This window comes from Electrona antarctica (assembly GCF_951216825.1).
Source record: "Electrona antarctica genome assembly, chromosome: 12".
Lineage (NCBI taxonomy): Eukaryota > Metazoa > Chordata > Actinopteri > Myctophiformes > Myctophidae > Electrona > Electrona antarctica.
This window is the reverse complement of record NC_136793.1, coordinates 12957760-12976431: the sequence shown is the minus strand read 5'-3', so window position 1 is coordinate 12976431 and position 18672 is coordinate 12957760. Positions and strand designations below refer to the sequence as shown.

General features: G+C 44.5%; 1 protein-coding gene across 1 annotated transcript in view; it reads right to left on the bottom strand.

The window, feature by feature from the left end:
* The window catches only part of LOC306934262 (regulator of G-protein signaling 3-like), a gene marked incomplete at its 5' end in the record, with an annotated part of 40590 nt that extends 22888 nt beyond the window's left edge, over window positions 1-17702 (bottom strand). Inside the window, 10 exons of the mRNA XM_079516834.1 lie at window positions 8619-8911; window positions 10494-10959; window positions 11137-11197; window positions 11380-11448; window positions 11673-11764; window positions 12218-12276; window positions 12470-12520; window positions 14210-14375; window positions 14970-15174; window positions 17680-17702. Coding sequence (XP_079372960.1) covers window positions 8619-8911; window positions 10494-10959; window positions 11137-11197; window positions 11380-11448; window positions 11673-11764; window positions 12218-12276; window positions 12470-12520; window positions 14210-14375; window positions 14970-15174; window positions 17680-17702 — 1485 coding nt within the window. The remainder of the gene's footprint in view (window positions 1-8618; window positions 8912-10493; window positions 10960-11136; window positions 11198-11379; window positions 11449-11672; window positions 11765-12217; window positions 12277-12469; window positions 12521-14209; window positions 14376-14969; window positions 15175-17679) is intronic.
* Between the last annotated feature and the right edge of the window lie 970 nt (window positions 17703-18672).

The window sequence follows — 18672 nt, the reverse complement described above, 5'->3', positions numbered from 1 at the left end:
CATCATCATACCCGGACGTTATGCGGGAACGCCTACTCAATGGCAAAAAACTTTTTGGCCTTGACAGCCCATATATCCAAACAGAAAAGTCCTATCTCATTGTATTAAAAAACATTAAACGACGTTAAACTCACTTTGCCACTCGATTTGCCATTCACTTTGTGCATGCGTATACCCTCTATAAAAGGCACAAAAGCAACAAAAAAAAATCTTACAAAAAATAAAAATAAAGATTTGGGGAGTTTGGCAAAGATTCAGGTTGGGGTTAGAAAATAGTAAAAAGTAAAATGAAGGCAAAGATAAAGGATAAGGCACAGCTAAAATATAGAGCCCTAAAGAGGTTAGGTTTAGGGTTGGGTTTATGATTTATACTTAGTTACGTGCCGGTATGCATGTCAGGGTTGGTTCAAACATGTCCTCATAGTGTGTGTGTGTGTGTGTGTGTGTGTGTGTGGGGGGGGGGGGGGACAGAGCGAGAAGGAAAAAAGAAAGGCAGAGTGCTTGTGTCTCTGCTTTCCATTTGTGTTGTGAATACATTCAATTTTAATTTATTTGAATTATTGAGGCACCAGTCACACACACACACACACACACACACACACACACACACACACACACACACACTCTGTATAAACAAAGATCACATCATACATTCACACAGCACATACACACGCACACATGCACGCACATGCGACACATACACACACACACTGTATGAGCACAGATCACATCATACATTCCCACAACACGCACGCACGTATGCACGCACGCACGCACACACGCACACGCGCGCGCACACACACACACACACACACACACACACACACACACACACACACACTGCTTCGCTGAGAGATAATGTGGCACACTCTGAGCTTGTAGATCTGTTATTCTCGGCATGCGACGCCATTACGCGACAGAGTTATGAATCGGGCCTTCAGGAGGCTATCATAGAAACCCACCTGAGGTAGATTTTGTCCAATGCAGTCTCGACACAATCTGTGGATGGTGTGCATTTCTCCTCCTCTCCTCTCCTCTCCTCTCCTCTCTTCTCCTCTCCTCGTCTTGTTTCAGACACTGTCCAGTCTGTTGTTGTTGTGGTTGTCGTGTTCTAGTTCTATCTTCCTGTGTGTCGGGTTAGTCCATCAAATGGTCTAGGGTTTTGTCCAGTCGTGCAGATGGCCGAGTGGTTATAAGTTGCGTACCTTACATATATATAGGCTCTGATGTAGCTCGACTGTCTGCGAGTCCCGGGTTCGATTCCTGAGCCCAGCGGATCCTGGCTGCGCGTCACACCCCGTCAAACAATCCCCACTGTACTGTACTATCAAATAAAGGCAGAAAAGCCCCCCCAAAAAATATATTTTTTTACAAAAAATTGATTATATTCCAGTATAAGAGCAGTCTAGCGTTGTACTGGTTCTGATGTTGTTCACTTCTGTGCTACTGGGTGGAAGTTAAAACCTCTCCCCTCATGGGAACAGCCAGCTCAACAATACAAGGAAACGACCCCCCCCCCTCCTCACTCCACACACACACACACACACACACACACACACACACACACACACACACACACACACACACACACACACACACACACACACACACACACTGCACTACAACTTTGTGTGGACACCTGATAAGCACGCACACTTCCTGCACACACACACACACACACACACACACACACACACACACACACACACACACACACACACACACACCCCCCCTCCCCCGTGTGAATATTCATTCATAGTAATAACAGGATCTCACAAAAATCCGTTCTTCGACTTTTACTATATGACTCACTTGCATTATGTGACCCTCAGACAGTCTATGTGGGCTACGCGTGCCAACTGCTGCCCACTGCCCAGGATTTGTCATATCTGCCCTGTGCAATTTTGGGTTATGAAGGCTAAAAGCCAAGCAGAATTGTAATTTCTATTTATATGGCCAAAATGAAGAAAAAAAAACACAATTAAATTGTTCGCCACAATTATTTGTGTGACAATTCATCGTCAAGTACAATTTCATTCATGATACAGAGAAGTCCAATCTCATTCATTGTGACATGTGTGAATATTTCATTTATCGGTCAATGACTGAATTCAACGCACCAGAATCAAATTAATCAACAATCAATCTGCAGTGCTTGGTTGCCAAATTCAACAAGACAGGCATAGGCAGACATAAACAAACACACAGCAATGTCATTTTACAGCTAAACAGTAGAGTAGACTAAAGAATATTTTTGTCAGTCCAGTGTGTCATTGTCTAGGTCAATTAAGCTACGATCACCATTCGGTGGTCAATATTTGAAAACATTTGAGGCAAGAAATAGGCAATAGTTTGAATATTGATTAATATTGGATCAAGACTTCCTACCCGGACTTGTGCAAGCTGAACTGTTGCGCTTGATGCACCTGGCATAACAATTAATGTGATTGTTTGTGAAACAAGCATTTACAGAGAGAAAGAGGATAACCCAAGCTGTTCATACATAGCAATATTGGTGAGTTTACCAGCATTAAATACAAAAACTTTTCTGGCCCACATATGGGGTTGTCAATATAGGTATGCAATAGGAGATTATAAGGATACTCTCTAACTTGATTTCGGCTACGTGCCCAGCCTTGCGGTCTGCTGCTTGCTATGACGTCTAAATCATTGTGCTTTTTGTACATTTGCACCATTGAGCCAGATCTGTGTGTGTGAGTGTAGCCCTACTGTATATGTAGCTACTATAGGAGATCACAAGTAGCACCCGCTTCAAATGTTATCAATATCAACCGATAATCACCAATATTATGTTCATTATCAGACCATGCAATGGGGCAACATGTGGACATTTCCTACATATTATACTGCCTACTGTGAGTAGGGGACTAGGAAACGTGGAAGTGAAATGACTGCCGCAGAAGCGAAAACATTGTGAAACTGCGCTATACAACAACTTTGCTTTATGTTTACTTACGTGGCTGGTTAAGGCTGAGGTTAGGGTATAGGGTTAGGGTTGGATTTAGGTTTGGGGTTAGTAATAGGGTCAGTAGTCGGACAACGCGACCAACAATGGCTGACAACAAACGTCAATATGTAGGAAATGTCCATATACTGGCATGGTCTTGATAAGGGCTGATGACGGCTATATATTCTGATAACATCCAAAACCGCTAAGTAGACAATTGAAAACACCTACCAATCAATTAGCCCTGGCACTACTCTCTGAGTCACTCCCCCCTCTCTTAATTAGGTGAGAGTTCATGAGAAGAAATGTGGGAAAAGTGAAAAACGTGCTTCCTTGGTCTCTGCATAATGCTAATGGTTAAACACCTTGGATGTCCAAGCCGGAGTTCTCCGTCCAAGTTCAAGGTCACGGTCAAGTGCCCAAGCCGGAGATTGATAAACAAGACGGAGATTAATGAAAACAAAACCGTTCGCATCGCTCTAGAGCCTAGGAGCGCTTGTTGCCCGATCCGATGACGTGTCAAAAAGTGACACGTCATCGAAAATCTCCCCTGCCTGTTTAGCTGACGAAAATCTTAAAACGATCATAACTCCCGATCTAAATCATCCCGTCTAATTCTGAAAAAAGATCCTGTGTTAGACGGCGCTCAGCGGTCCAGTCGCTAGTCGCGATAGATTTATTATTACCTCCCGTTGTTGTCGATCGACTCTAGAGTGTTGTGGCTATTGTTGGAAAAGTGGTCCGTGCGCTACAAATGATGGGCACCCTGGATGAAATGGATTAAATAGTTCCGGGCTTCTAAGGTGTTAATGTCCATGTGGAAGTTCAGATCAATTGTCCAACCCACTGAGGAGAAAGTTGGACAGAATAAAGGACAACAGAGAGGAAGGAAATATGGACAGACAAGGTATCCTTACTTAATAATAGTATAGTAGGATATAGCCTTGGATCAAGACTACCGTAGATGTATCTTATTGAGTATGACTTTTACTTTCGTATCTACTGTATGATAGTCTTGGGCCAGCACGCTCCACTTTCACCAGTAAAGCCCGTACTTCTCCGAACATGTTCAAATGCAAAATATAAGGTGCTTGCTTACACGGTTGCCCCAAATGTTAACTCTCACTTCGGAGACTCTGTGGAATGTATTAGTTCATATCTTTCAATAGATGTGTGTTTTAATCCCGTCTGTGCCCGAACGCCCTTACACCCCCCCCCCCCCCCCCCCCCCCCCCCCCCCCCCACACACACACACACACACACACACACACACACTGGGGGGTGCAGGCCAAGACTACGAAAGTAACAATCAGAAAATACATCTACATCAAAGTCAAAGTCATACGATTAGTCACAGACGTTACCGCAGTGAAATTTGTTCTCCGCATTTGACCCATCTCTTGGAACGGTGAGCCGCAGCGTGCGCCGCGCTCGGGAATCATTAGTTGATTTGACCCCCAATCCAACCCATTGATGCTGAGTGCCAAGCAGGGGGGCATTGGGTCCCATTTTTATTTGGTATGACCCGGCCGGGGATCGAACCCAGTTTCAGGGCGGACACTCTAACCACAAGGCCACTGTCTGGGTACATCTATACAGTTGTATGCTAGTCTTGATGAAAGGCTAAGTAGTAGGATACTGTAAGTTAAAAAGTAAGACTAAAAGTAGGCCTAAAGCACTCATCTATTTGTCTAATAAACCCAATATCTATTGCTGCAGTGGCCTCGTGTATGTGCACTCAAACTCACATTACTATACATCTGTGGAAGAAAAAAAAAACGATGCCAAAATATCTGTATTTCAAGGTGTATGATACAATGTAAAGTATAAACAATAGTGTGTGTATTTTTTGCATGTACGTGTGTGGCACAATCAATCAACTTCCTGGGGACAAACAGAGTGCAATAAGAGTATATCCAGCTTCCTGATGGACAGGAAGCAGCTTTTTGAGTCTGGGAAAGAAAGCGCGTCTCAAAGCCCTTGACGCTCAGCACAGGGGCACCTCAAGGCTGCTCGCTAACTCTCTCTGCACACCAATAAATACTACAATACATTGTGTTGCAATCAGTGGTCGAGAGAAACTAAGTACCGTACTTAATTAAGTACAATTTCGAGGTAGTTTTACCTTCTTCAGTATTTCCAATTTTCTGTACTCTTATTTCTACTCCACTACATCTCAGAAGCAGGCACGGACTGGCACAGAAAATCGGCCCTGACATTTGTGGTCTTCAGCCGGCCAAAAGACGGCTCAAAGACCACAAATGCCAGGGCCGATTTTCTGTGCCAGTCCGTGCCTGCTTCTGTACTACTATGTATTTTTTTATTATTACTTTTTCTTTTTGTTTTGGCTCAGCCCTGGCCCCATGCATGCCCAAGCAGCCCTTCTGGCATCTGCCAGAATTGCCAGACTGTCCAATCCGGGCCTGGCAGAGGCAAATGTTAAACTTTAGTTACTACTAGTTACTTTTTAGAGATAGATTTGTATTACTAAACACATATTAACTACTTCAGGCCTTGTAGATCTGCAATATGAATGTGTACATAGAAACAGATGTGGCTTGGTCTCTCTCTCTCCCCCAAGCTCATCATTCTTCTTCTTGCTTCAATGGGAGGGAGAACGCAGGAATTGGGGCCAAAAGTTCAATTCACAACCACGAAAAAGCAAGCAGGCTACGAAACGGCTGTAAGTGTTCTGTCTGTCTGTCTGTCTGTCTGTCTGTCTGTCTGTCTGTCTGTCTGTCTGTCTGTCTGTCTGTCTCTGCTCTCTTTCATTAGCCTGCGATTTGTATCATGTGTGTGACATCAGCAAGGATGGATGGATGGATGGATTGATTGATTGATTGATTGATTGATTGATTGATTGATTGACAATGCCACCTATGTGGCTTTCAGTCAGAGGGTATGCGTGTGACATCATCATACCCATAACTTAAGTTATGCGGGAACGCCTACCTACTGAGAAAGTTGCCAGCCTATACATCCACACAGAAAAGTCCATCTGATTGTATTAAACGACATTAAACAACATTAAACTCACTTTGTCACTCGATTTGGCGCATACCCTCTATTCCTGTGATAGGTTATAATTTGGCATTCTCATAAACACTAGATATGTTATAAAAACTGTTGGAAATCTGTGTTTTAAGTACTAAATCCACCCACCGTTCCACAGGGTAAACTCCCTGTAAGAGAGGAGAGGAGAGGAGAGGAGAGGTACAGATATATTATTCAGGTCAGTGACTTACCACATCTGGAGCAGAAATAAACTGACTGCCTATGTGTCACACATAACGTGTGTGTGTGTGTGTGTGTGTGTGTGTGTGTGTGTGTGTGTGTGTGTGTGTGTGTGTGTGTGTGTGTGTGTGTGTGTGTGTGTGTGTGTGTGTGTGCTGTATACAGCTATATTGCATCATTTATGTTGATGTTATAATGCACTAAGCGGCTAAGTTTCCTTGCCCCCAAACACCCACATCCACCCCCCCCCATCACACACACACACACACACACACACACACACACACACACACACCACACACACACACACACACACACACACACACACACACACACACACACTACTATAGATAGATAGATAGATAGATAGATAGATAGATAGATAGACACTGTAGATAGATAGATAGATAGATAGATAGACAGACACTGTAGAGTGTAGATAGATAGACACTGTAGATAGATAGATAGATAGATAGATAGATAGATAGATAGATAGTGGTGTGTGTTGAACCACTCTGGCTGACTGGGACTGATGGAAACGGTTGTGACAGCAGGACATGAATTATGAATGATCAAAATGCTTTCCAGAGTATCACAGTACTTGTGATACTGTTGACTTCTGTCATGCTGCACATTGGTGCAACTCGCTGCTTGCGCTTGTATAAGTGACGAATAAAACCTATTCTGGACAGAAATCAAGCCCAGCTCTTACCGATGCTTTGACCGACATTTTGTCAAAAACTTAGATTTGATTGTTTTTTAAAGTTTTTTTAAAGTTAAACTTGGAACATTCAGTAGATTTTCTGTGGTTTTCTGAATAATTTGCCTCAAAAAGTGGTCCATGGACGGTGATGTTGTCATCAGCAGAGACGAAATGTTTTTATAATCGTCATGGGGGCTTATTTGTAACACTTTTTAAACGTGTCACAGTGTTTAGATTATAAACAGAAGAGCATGTTTAAATGCCATGATTGCACAGTCATCTGGTAGGCTACTCCTTTTCATTGTGAACAAGTAGCCTAAGCACAGTATCTGCATGTGTACAAGAGGACAGGCAACGCCCCCCCCCCCCCCCCCCCCCCCCCCCCCCCCCCCCACGGTGAGGACAAAAGAGGTGTTAAGGTGCGTTCAGACTTGGATGGTAAGAGCGGCGCGATTACATACAAAGTCAATGCAAAGGCGAGAATTGCTCGAACGGGCGCGGCCCGACCTGGCGCGGTACGAACGGGACAAACCGACTATAGGCGAATATACTGTACATTCAGGTCTAATTCCTCATGGGGGCTCGAGCCCCGCAGCCCCCACGGAGTCTACGTCACTGGTCATCAGAATCAAGATCTGGACCTATCAAACAATGTAGTGGATTTTTGTAGTGTACAATTTACAATTTAGGCATTTAGCAGACGCTCTTATTCCAATGTGTATTTACACATTGATTGCCAGGTATATAATCAATATGTTATTACTTTTCGATTTTTGAATTCCAATTTAAGTGATTTAAGGTCCCTACACACCGGACACGTTTTCGGATTTTTAGCTGTGTTTTTCCGTCGGTTTTCCGAAAAACGCGTCCAGTGTGCAACCACCTTTAGGGTCCTGTTTTTAATAATTGTCATTGGTCACCCTACTCAGTTTGTTCACACTCAAGTCCTCATGTGTGCACCTGAACGATTCTCCATGCTCATTTTAATGAGCATGGAGAAAGCTATTTTCCACATGGGCAATAGGCTAATCGGATTGAGTCGCTTACACTTTAGGCATGGACATCGGATGTTACCATGACAATAGTTTATGGTTCTCAAAGTGGGGTCCAGGGACCCCCGGGGTAGTCATTTGGGGTCCCAGGTGGGGACGGCAAATGCCACCCCATAGTCACCTCAAAATGATGCATATTACTTTCTCCACCTCTGAGGGTTTATGATTCTGAACCACTTCCACCCTGGTGTTACTACTTTGGGCATGTCATTGTAGGCAAACAAACATTTTCTTGTCCTTTTATCCCGTCCAAATTAGCAAAAGATAATGGCTGTAAAAGCTCACAATGACGTATTTATGAGTTCATTATTTTAGCAACTTTTCTAATATGTTTTATTTTGTATTTATAATTTTGGCTTTTAAAGATTATGTCATGGCAGCCAAGTCAAGTTTAATGTTTGTTTAAGGCAGTAATAACGACGTAAGATGTCACATGGCCAATATAAATACATCTTGCGCCCCTCACTTCACACCAATGTGATTATTTTTCGCCACCCCTACTTTGTCTTTAAAATGACACCTCTGCCTTGTGTTCCAGCTAGGGGGCTAAAATATCGATCATTAGGAACCAACTGGACCTGGAACAACTTTTGGGGACCATATTGGTACACATAATATGATATCACAGTATTAGAACAGTATATACACATCAAGTACTCACAGTCAATTGTGGGGTGTAGTTACTGGAGGCTTCACGTGGACCGGCGTGGCCGTCTTTCTGCGGATGCTGCTGGCAGGCGGCGGAGGTGAGATGGAGGAAGGGTCCGGCCGCTGGTGCAGGCCCCGTGGGTTCGGGGGGTCCGCCGGCGGATGAGGGGGTCTCGGGAGGCGGTTCAGGGCGGAGGTCAGGGGAGTCCCGGGGTTCGGGGTTGGACCGCGGCGACGACGACGTCGTCGTCGCTGGGGACGTGGTGGGGTTGTTGTCGTCGACGCCGGAGTCCCACGGCTGTCCTCCTAGGAGACAGTCATCATCGTATCCCGCCCACGACCAAGCGCTGTTCTTCCAGAACATCTTCAACACCGTTCACAGTCAATTAACTAACCCTACTAACTCTCACTCCCCATGGAATGAACTGAACTGGCTCCGTTAACACACAGGAGTACTCTGCACTTAGCACGCTATAATCCTCCCCTCCTCCAGTAGTAGAAGATACTACTACTAGTGCCACTATATTACTGTCTAGTTAAAACATTATAATAATAATAAGTAAAATAAATATTAGTTACTAAGACTACAAGTCAACAGATGACCAGCTACTAGAAAAACACCTTTGAAGAAGATTAACTTCTCCTCCATCTCTCCCTCCCTCCCTCTCTCTATCCCTCTCTCTCTCTCTCCCCCCCTCTCGGGTCTGTGTTACTTTCTTTCTGCCTCTCCTTATCTTCGCGTGGTCAGAGAGCGAGAGCGAGCGAGTGCCATATGAAGTGGTAACATCAGCTTAGGAGAGAGAAAGAGAGAGAGAGAGAGAGAGAGAGAGAGAGAGAGAGTGGGATATTGAGTTGGCAGGGATGAACAGATGAAGAGGAGAGGGGCACATGCTCTGGAGGGTGGGGGTTGTTCATAGGTCGAGTGATAGATAGCTCAAGAGAGAGAGAGAGGGAGAGGGAGAGAGAGAGACAGAGAGACAGAGAGCGGGAGTGTGAGCAGTAGTTATTGTGCTACTACACATAGTTACCGGGCAGGGTTCGCATCACTATGGCAACTCTCTGGACCCCTGGGGAGACAGAGAGAGAGAGAGAGAGAGGGGGGGGGGGGGGGGGGGGGGGGGGTGCAGGGGGGGCAGCAGTCACTTTCTCCCCTCTCTTTCTTTCTTTCTTTCTTTCTTTGTCTTTCTGTCTCCACATTGAACCTCAGAAATGATCTCTTCATTATCTCCCTCTGAATCTCTCTCTCTCTCTCTCTCTCTCTCTCTCTCTCTCTCTCTCTCTCTCTCTCTCTCTCTCTCTCTCTCTCTCTCTCTCTCTCTGTGTGTGTGACATTAAAGGAATCCTTGAATTGTCCAACTCAGTGATTCTCAACTTTTTTTTTATTTTATTTCGAGGACCACCACTTTGATACATTTGTTTTCATATCATGGGAACCCAATCTACGAGTGTTTCTGAATGGTACCGCGGGCAACTGGAACGGAAGCAGCTATAGGTGGCTGCATCGACAATCCGTCCGTCCAGCGGGGAGTTCCGTATTTACTGGGTTTTTTAGGTTTTGCGTGACCCCCGCGGACACGCAGAAAAATAGAGCACTTAAAAAAAGCATTAAAAAATTATTCACGCTCGGAGCTGCGGGTGCGGTGCGCACAACCGGAGCTTAGCACAACCTGCGCACCGCACCGAACCGCACCCACACTCACTGTAGCCGGGTTCCATTGAGTATAGTGGCAGCGTACCGTTGCGGCCCTCCCGCGGACTCCGCAACGGAGCGGAGCAATTCTGTCCCCAGTGTAGCCCCGCCCTGAGAGTACAGACATTATGATCCATGTGGACCCCATGGTGGTCCCTGGACCGGATGTTGAGAAACACTGGTCCAACTCAATATTACCTGCAGGATGATCAGCTCGTTGTCTGGTCTGTGATTGGCTCAGCTCAGGTCGTTGTCTGGTCTGTGATTGGCTCAGCTCAGGTCGTTGTCTGGTATCTGATTGGCTCAGCTCAGGTCGTTGTCTGGTCTGTGATTGGCTCAGCTCAGGTAGTTGTCTGGTATCTGATTGGCTCAGCATAGGTCGTTTTCTGGTCTGTGATTGGCTCAGCTCAGGTCGTTTTCTGGTCTGTGATTGGCCCAGCTCAGGTCGTTGTCTGGTCTGTGAATGGCTCAGCTCAGGTCGTTGTCTGGTATCCGATTGGCTCAGCTCAGGTCGTTGTCTGGTATCTGATTGGCTCAGCTCAGGTCGTTGTCTGGTCTGTGATTGGCTCCGGTCCTGGCCACAACTCTTCCGCTGGGATGCGACCTTCACATGTTTGCTACGTCCTAGCTCCTCCCCCAGCAGGTAGTACCAGCCAATGATCACCTGCCAATTAGTGGTCAGCTGTCACTCAAACTCAGAAAGAAAAACGGTCTTGTAAACATTGCTCTCCTTAAAAGTTACATAATCATAGTACGCGAGTACATAAACTGTATACTATAAGTACATATACTACTCATACTGTTACATGAGTACATATTTGTGAACATAACTTGTACTGACCTTGGAGGAAGAGATGAGAGAACGGATGCCGAAACTCATACAGCCCACAAAAACACTACGCCTACATGCAGAGAGAGAGAGAGAGAGAGAGAGAGAGAGAGAGAGAGAGAGAGAGAGAGAGACAGAGAGACAGAGAGACAGAATATTAAGAGGCCGCAGACGAACACTTCATAAAAAAGCCCATTTGATTACAATAAAAAGTAGAGGAAGTAAAAGGGGGAAATAGTTGAATCAAGGTCTCACCTAGAGGAGTGTAATCTGTTCCGAACCGTCACTAACAATCTTTTGTAGTGGTCGTTATTACATAGTGACCTGTGGCACACACACACACACACGCGCGCGCGCGCATATACGCACGCACACACACACACACACACACACACACACACACACACACACACACACACACACACACACACACACACACACACACACACACACACACACACACACACACACACACACACAGTTAAAACTAATCTAGCAAGCAAATCATGTCAAAATGGTGTGAGTGTGTGCGTGCATGCGTGTCTTACAGTCGAAGCTTTTGGTTGTATTTGGGGTTGTGAGAGTTCAGAATAGTTCTGCTCCTGGTTCTGATGTGGTCCAGGTCTGGAACAAGACACACCTGCAACAATAATAATGACCTGACTGTTCATTTATCGTTGCTGTCAAGTGGAAACCTTGTATGTCTGATACAATGTTAATAACCCTGAAAGTGTATATTCCATAATGTGAACAGAGTCAACATCTTGCTAAAAGGATCAATATTTTGGCTCGCATAACCAATTTCCAATTCAACTTTTTTTGTTTGTTAAACCTAATCCTTTTAGTTTGTAGTTTTCCTCTATGATCAGACATTTCTAATGCTCTTCGTGAGTTCATTGTGTGCAAGTGAACTAATCTAACCACTAAGTAATTAATTGGTTGTGATGTACATTAAATTAAGAACTGTCAACAGACAGGCAGGCAGGCAGACAGACAGACAGACAGACAGACAGACAGACAGACAGACAGACAGACAGACAGACAGACAGACAGACAGACAGACAGACAGACAGACACACAGACAGGAAATTACCGTGACATAGGAGTCGCATGACCGGTCAGCTTTTCCCAACAACCTTCTGGCTTCATGGACTAGAGAGACAGCAGGACAAACACTATACATTATTTAATATAACACTTAAAATATTGGCAATATTTTTTCTTAATTTGTTGTGGAAAGCATTACACTAATACATCACTTCACGGAGGTAGTCCCCTGTGTGTATGCGTGCGTGCGTGCGTGCGTGCGTGCGTGCGTGCGTGTGTGTGTGCGTGCGGCCGTTACCATGAATGTTTATGTGTCCATCTTCTGTAGTGACTGACAGTCGTAGTTGGCCTATGGGAGACCAGACACTGCATTAGTGTCACATTCTTTTCTTGAGTAAAAGTATCTGTCACAGGGCAGCCCGTGCCCTATAGGCCTACATACACTGAGGACAATGAGGACAATGCACACTTCTAAGTACACAGAAGCTTCCATTTGACTAACATTGCCAGCCGGCTTTGGAAATGACTGTGTGGAAGTGTTCGTCATGGACAGTGGTACATCCTGGTATTTCCCAATGCATGTAATGTTTGAAGTGTTCTGTTTATTTATTGATTGGTCACCTCATCTCATCAGTGTGGGCACACCTCTCTCAATTGGAGGGTGCCAAGTATTGTAGAGGAGGAGGGGTGTGTTGTCTGTCTGTATTTAAGAGCAATATTTTAGTAGTCTGTTGAATATAATGTGGAGTGAGAAATTTAACTTATATTATGTTGTACAACATCTTTAAAGGTGAGGTTAGTCATAGGCTATGAGAATGTATAGCTGGGTTAATGACTGTTAATTGATTGCATGCCATGTGGTAGGATCCACTCCCTATAAGAGGGAGACTGCAGGGGCATTCAATTATTTGGGCTTGGACCAACAAGCTGTAAGCACCTAGGGGAGAGCTGCCAGGGCCCTTATCCTGTAAGGGTGTCACCTGTTAAACAGTATCTTAAGTTCCTAGGTTGTTTTCATTAGTTTAGTTTGCTGTCAAGTATTAGTTTAATTTTTATATTTTGGTAAAGTCTTATTTTGATTTGTTATTTAAGGAAAACTCGTTTGGGAGAAAATAAAACGCCCCAAACTTTGCATCTCTGGACTCTGGACACATTTTGGAGCCTTGAGCAATCGGCCAACTTCACAGTATCAATACATCATACTGCAATGTAGACATAGCCTACTCTCTAACAAGTAAAAATCCACTAAATAATATGCACATCAAAAGTACCAAAAGTACTCATGCAGAATGCCCCATTTCTTTTCAAGTGTACAAAATGTATAGACAATCTTTTGAAAATAGCTGATCTACAAGCACAGATTGACTTGTAGATTGTCAATTTTCAAATAGCCATATGGATAAAGTGGTTAATTGTATGGAGCAAAAAGTACAATATTTGCCTCTGAGATGTAGTGGAGTAAATGTCAAACAAAGTACTGGAAATTGAAAATACTCCAGTAAAGTAAAAAGATTCCTCTGGGGCGGATTCAAAATTTCTGGCGAAAACAGCCGGTGGATCCTGGTTCACCGATCTGTACCGATTTTTCTTCTTCTGGTTAGTCTCCTCTATTTTCAGGGCTTAATGGGTTAATGTAAATTGTAAAATATGAAATTGTACCTTTTCCCAAAACGGGGAACTTTGTGAACAGTGTTGTATTAAACTACACAGTAGGCCTATGGGGGCAGCGGTGGCCGAACGGTTTGCGGAGCGGTCTTGATACCGGAAGGTCGCCAGTTCAAATCCCCAGACCGGCACATTAAAATTACCACCGCTGAAGTGCCCTTGAGCAAGGCATTGAACCCCTACCATTAAATGTTCTATGAGCAGGGTGTGGCTGTAAACAAGCATCTCGAGCTTAGTCCACTTCCCTGGGTAAACAAAGAACTTTGCTTTGCTTTGCTGCTGCCCTGTGTTTTAAAGATATTTTAATCTCATCAAGCTATGATAAATGAGTTAAATTAAGATCAGATAAAAACGTAAGATTATATAATCTTACCTGTTCCTCTAAAATAAGAGGGATGGATCTTTCTCCTCCTTCTGCCGTTCTCAACAACTGTGTGCCCCGGAGAGTCAGCCTCCTTTTGCTGCCCCCTGGTGGGGTAGATGTCCCACTGCAGCTGAGGTCTGGAGGCTCTGCCTCTGGAGAGGAAATCATCCATGTTCTGGAGAGGAAGAACAAACCATGGACGTCACCTCTCAGCTTGTATGCAGCAGTGGTTCCCAAACATTTTCATGCCAAGGACCCCCAAATTGACACTAATTAGACCCCCATTTGAAAAATATATGCCGGGGACCCCCATAAGAGATGTTTTTTACATCTCTAGCAGTGATTCCCAACCCGTTTAATTTCAAGGACATGCATTAGTCACTGGTTCCCAAACTTGTTTCAGGCAGAGACCCAAAAGAGAGATTAGATAGACGTTTGCCCGGTGACCCAAACTAGTGAAATTATCTATTAATTATTATCTAATTATTGTCTACAAGCGCACAACAATACGTCGCTTTGCGAGCTTGTAAGTTAACTACTTCCTAATTATTTATTTTTTTGCATTTAAGGAATTGCCTATTTTGTTTGTTTGAAAATGTATAATTTAAAAAATAAATCATTTTAAATGTAGGAAAAGAAAATGGCATTTTTACTCAAGTCGTGACCCATACAAATCGGTCAGTGACCCTGCTGCACAAATGGGCCCCCCACTGTTTGGGAAACAGTGGTATAGAGTAAGTATTTTCCATGGTAGGCTAATATACTGTACCTGGGTATTGGTTTTAGAGTCAGCAGTAAGTCTGTTCCTGGGTTCAGACTGTCTGCCAGACCTCCCCAGACCACTGCTGCTGTTCCTGGGTTCAGACTGTCTGCCAGACCTCCCCACACCACTGCTGCTGTTCCTGGGTCCATGCTGTGTGCCGGACCTCCCCAGACCACTGCTGCTGTTCCTGGGTCCATGCTGTGTGGTGGATCTGTTGGTTGAGGTTCCACGCTGTGTTGTTGTTGTTGTGGAGCTGTTGGCAGTGGTGCAAAGTAACCAACTTAGTGTTGGGTCAGCTACATGTAGCTTAACTTGCCCAACACTGGTTTTAATTATTTATTGGTGGGGTTTTTTCCCAGTAAGAATTGAGGCTCGAATACCTGCACGTATAGTGGGGTAAGCAATCTATTAAAGTTAATTAATAGGCCTATTAGCTATGATTCACTGTTTTGCAGTGTTTTGGCGGGCATTGATGCAGTCGTAATGGCAGATTTTGCACTTGGGTTGCATGCCGACAAAACACTGTACTCAAGTGAGTTTGTACATCTACAAGCTTGTTGTGAGCTTGTAGATCTGCTATTTTTAAAATATATATTTTTTTTACCTTTTGAAAACTCGAAATGGGACACTTCTGCATAATACATTTTTCTTTTATTTTTTCAATTACATAATAAAGTAGCCTACAGCTCCACCAGAGAGCTCCAGACTTCCTTCTCAGAGCAACATTAGGGACTTCCTCCTGGGGGATCCCGAGACGCTCCAAGGCCAGTGAGTCGATGTGTTTCCTCCAACCGTGCCTTGGTCTGCCCCGGGGTCTCCTCCCAGTGGGACGTGCCTCGAGGACCTCCCTAGGGAGACGCCCGAGAGGCATCCTAACCAGATGCCCGAACCACCTAAGCTGGCTCCTTTCCAGGCGAAGAAGCAGCGACTCTACTCCAAGTCTCTCTCACGTGACACCCTATGCCAGCCACCCATCGAAGAAAACTCATTTCGGACATTTTATGCCAATAGTTTTGTACTTTCATTCCTGTCAATTTTGAATACCAGACTTTTACTTGTATCAGAGTATTTTTACATTGTGGATTTGATATGTTTACTTAAGTAAAACAAAATCAGAGTAGGCATACTTGCAACACTGTCTGTTGGTTCCAAGCTGTGTAGTGGATCGGTTGGTTCCAAGCTGTGTAGTGGATCGGTTTGTTCCAAACTGTGTAGTGGATCGGTTGGTTTCGAGCTTTAGTGGCGCCCCCTGGCTGTTGTCCATGTTGGTGTTCCTGATGAGGGCAAAGCGGACCCTGGACTCCGGCCCGTGATGGACAGCCATCATCCTGCTGCTGCTCCTGAACTCGTTCCATGTTTTAAGTCCAACCGCAGACCCTGATCCAGACAGCAGGGGTCCAGAGGGCTCCTCCTCCTGGGAGCCACAGGTAACTCCAGATCCAGACTGTAGTCCGGTCTGTGTTTTACCGTCAGCCCAGTATACTGTCTGTGCTGCTCCAGTTCGCTTCAATGTTGACTCCTGATCCGTGCTTTCCCGTCTTCTGGACCCTGGCTGGAGCTGGCTGCAGAGAACCAAATAGACAACAAGTGGGTGTGCGTGCGTGCATTAGTGTGTGTAATGCACTAAAGAGGAAACCATGCAAGGCACCAACCTGCAAATCAGGAGCAATTTTAGGGGTTCACTGTCTTGCTCAAGGACCTGTGAGTGCGTGCGTGCGTGCGTGCGTGCGTGCGTGCGTGCGTGCGTGCGTGCGTGTGTGCGCGTGCGTGCGTGCGTGCGTGCGTGCGTGCGTGCGTGCGTGCGTGTGTACGTGTGCGTGCGTGCGTGCGTGCGTGCGTTACCTTCTCAGGGCTGTGTTCACATTGTGGAGGATATGTGTGTGTTTGTTCTCCTTCGAAACTCCTCCTCTTCTTCTTTTACAGTCTGAATGGAGCTCACTGGACCTACAACACACACACACACACACACACACACACACACACACACACACACACACACACACACACACACACACACACACACACACACACATTATAGCCTAATACATAGATATGATTGGACGGGACCTATAGGTCTCAAAGTGGGGTCCCGGGGGTTACATTCAGTCGCTCCGTCAGGACGTAAAAAGAAAAAAATATTTTGTTTGCGAGACATGGCCAAAGCACTTTTTCCATGTTCAAGGACCCCCACTTGGGTATGCATTCTGTCCCCGACCCCCATAACTCAGAGAGTATCAAGCATTTAGCTGGGGACCCCAGATGAAGATGTAAGGTGACATGATTGAAGCAGAGTGCTTGTGACCTTTGATCTGATTGGCTGTAATGAGTCCTGTTCCCAGCAGGGGGTGGGGCTCTCAGATGGAATTGATAACAGCATGGTAGAGGGTTTCTGACAGCACACACATACACGCACGCACGCACGCACGCACGCACAAGGCACAAAGGCACACATATACACACACACACACACACACACACATGCATGCATTCGCACAGGCAGCACATATGTATATTACACATTTGCTGTTATGTTGTTTTGTCTTCCAGAAGTCAGTAAAGTGTTTTGCTTTAAATCAACACAATGGAAAGACTAAAATACAACCCAATAAATAGATGATCAGTCACAAGTAGAGTGAGTGAGTGAGTGAGTGAGTGAGTGAGTGAGTGAGTGAATTAATACATGAATTAATGCATGCATGCATGAATGAAAACTCACCTTTCGAGCCTCTTCTGACCCATCCTGGGTAAAGTTGGAGTGTTTTCCATTGTTCTAAATAAGTAACTAGACTAAATCATTAACTATCTAACTAAAATAGCATGAAACTAACACTTGAGCAACAGAACAGACTAAACGAATTAACTATAGTTAGTCAGCAGCATACAACATTCAAATCCAGTTGATGGTAAAAAAAAATAACTTTCTCCTTGCCCAACTCATTTGATACTTTTAAACTAAACTTCAGTTTTCCTCTTCTTCCCTCCTTCCCTGTCGTCCTCCAAGGGGGAGGGGCGAGGAATGACTCTCTCCACCAATCCTGCTGTTTGCTGGGACGACCTGTAAACATTTAAAACGGACTCCCCCAAAAAACCAACATCTGGCTAACGGATAGAGAGAGAGAGAGAGAGAGAGAGAGAGAGAGAGAGAGAGAGAGACAGAGGGAGTTTTCATACAGGATGAACAAGTGAAATTGGAAGTAATAACAAAGAAATGAGCAGACAAGTCAAATTTGAGCATTTACAGAGAGAGAGGTGATAGAGGAATGTCCAATAGAATAATTACTTTTACAGTCTACTGATCGTACATGCATTCCTGCATTATTCGCATCCAGTTGATCTTAGACATAGAACTACTTTACATAAGGACAGAGCTTTAAATACATTTGAAAACTGCTATTGTCCCAAAACGATGTGTTAAATCAAGTGCCAAGTGACAAAATAGTGAAACATTGCAATTGAATTTACCTTGCCTGTAAATTATTTCTAACCTCAAATGTACATTGTTGTGGCTTTGTAAGATGTTTTTAAATTTGTAATTTGTTTAAACGTAGGAACGTTTCCAGTTTCTTAGTTTTGCCAATAAAGCTCCTTTGAACTGACTAGACAGACAGACAGACAGACAGACAGACAGACAGACAGACAGACAGACAGACAGAATTTTTCACTGTAAAGAAAACATGTCAAGGACAGACACAAATAAAATATATAGGTA